The sequence below is a fragment of the Nematolebias whitei genome, chromosome 17 (assembly GCF_014905685.2).
Source record: "Nematolebias whitei isolate Nwh7 chromosome 17, NemWhi1, whole genome shotgun sequence".
Taxonomy (NCBI): domain Eukaryota; kingdom Metazoa; phylum Chordata; class Actinopteri; order Cyprinodontiformes; family Rivulidae; genus Nematolebias; species Nematolebias whitei.
In genome coordinates, this window is record NC_056514.1 from 4616319 (window position 1) to 4617337 (window position 1019).

At 49.7% G+C, this 1019-nt stretch overlaps 1 protein-coding gene across 1 annotated transcript in view; it reads right to left on the bottom strand.

Moving 5' to 3' along the window:
* The window catches only part of LOC119424088 (2-aminoethanethiol dioxygenase), a 72680-nt gene extending 71795 nt beyond the window's left edge, over window positions 1–885 (bottom strand). The window contains exon 1 of the mRNA XM_037691558.1: window positions 847–885. Coding sequence (XP_037547486.1) covers window positions 847–885 — 39 coding nt within the window. The remainder of the gene's footprint in view (window positions 1–846) is intronic.
* Between the last annotated feature and the right edge of the window lie 134 nt (window positions 886–1019).

The following is a 1019-nucleotide window of genomic DNA, read 5'->3' on the forward strand; positions in this document are numbered from 1 at the left end:
AACCTCCTTCCTGAGGGGAGTGGGGCAAAAAGTGTGTGTGCTGGGTGAGTGTGGTCCTTCATGATGCAGGTGGTCCTCTTCCTGCATCTGGAGGTGTAGATGTCTGTGATGGTGGGGAGACTGACTCCAACATCTTCTGTGCAGCCTTCACCACTCTCTGCAAAGCTTTTCTTTCTGCAGCTGTGCAGCCTCCATGCCACACGTTGATGCTGGAGCACAGGATGCTCTCCACTGCACACCTGTAGAAGGAGGTGAGGACTGAGCTTCCAGACCAGCTCGTCTCAGCCGCCGGAGGAAGTAGAGTCTCTGATGAGCTTTCTTGATCAGGCTGGTGGTGTTGTTGCTCCAGCTGAGGTTGTTGTTCAGGTGTACACCCAAGTACTTGTAGCTGGAGACCACTTCCACAGTAGATCCTCCTTGGACAAACCCACCCCTGAACATTCAGCGGCGGGGGGAACGTACCATACCATATACCATACCATTTTATTTATAAAGCACTTAAAACAGCAACAAGGCCAACCAAAGTGCTGTACAGACAGAACAACAGGTAACACACAAAGCAAAATACAAAATGACGTAAATCAGAAATATGGACATAAAAACGATGCAGATAATGACGACTAACCAGTGTGGAGCGTACAGGATCAAAACACAGATCATCTGGTGTTGAAAGCTACTGAATAGTAGTGGGTTTTTAAACGAGACTTGAAAACTGAGAGGGAGGGGGCCTGTCTGACAAGCAGAGGTAACTTGTTCAAAAGTCTTGGTCCTGCTACAGAGAAGGCCCTGTCCCCTCTGCGCTTAAGACGAGTTCTTGGAACTGTGAGGAGCAACTGGTCCGCTGACCTCAGGGGGCATGGTGAGTTTGCTCCGTCTGAAATCCATGACCATCTCCTTCGTCTTCTTCACACTGATGTGAAGGTTGTTCTTCCTGCACCAGCTCTCCAGGTGTTCCACCTCCTGTCTGTAGCTGGACTCATCATTGTTTGTGATGCATCCCACCACCGCTGTATCATCTG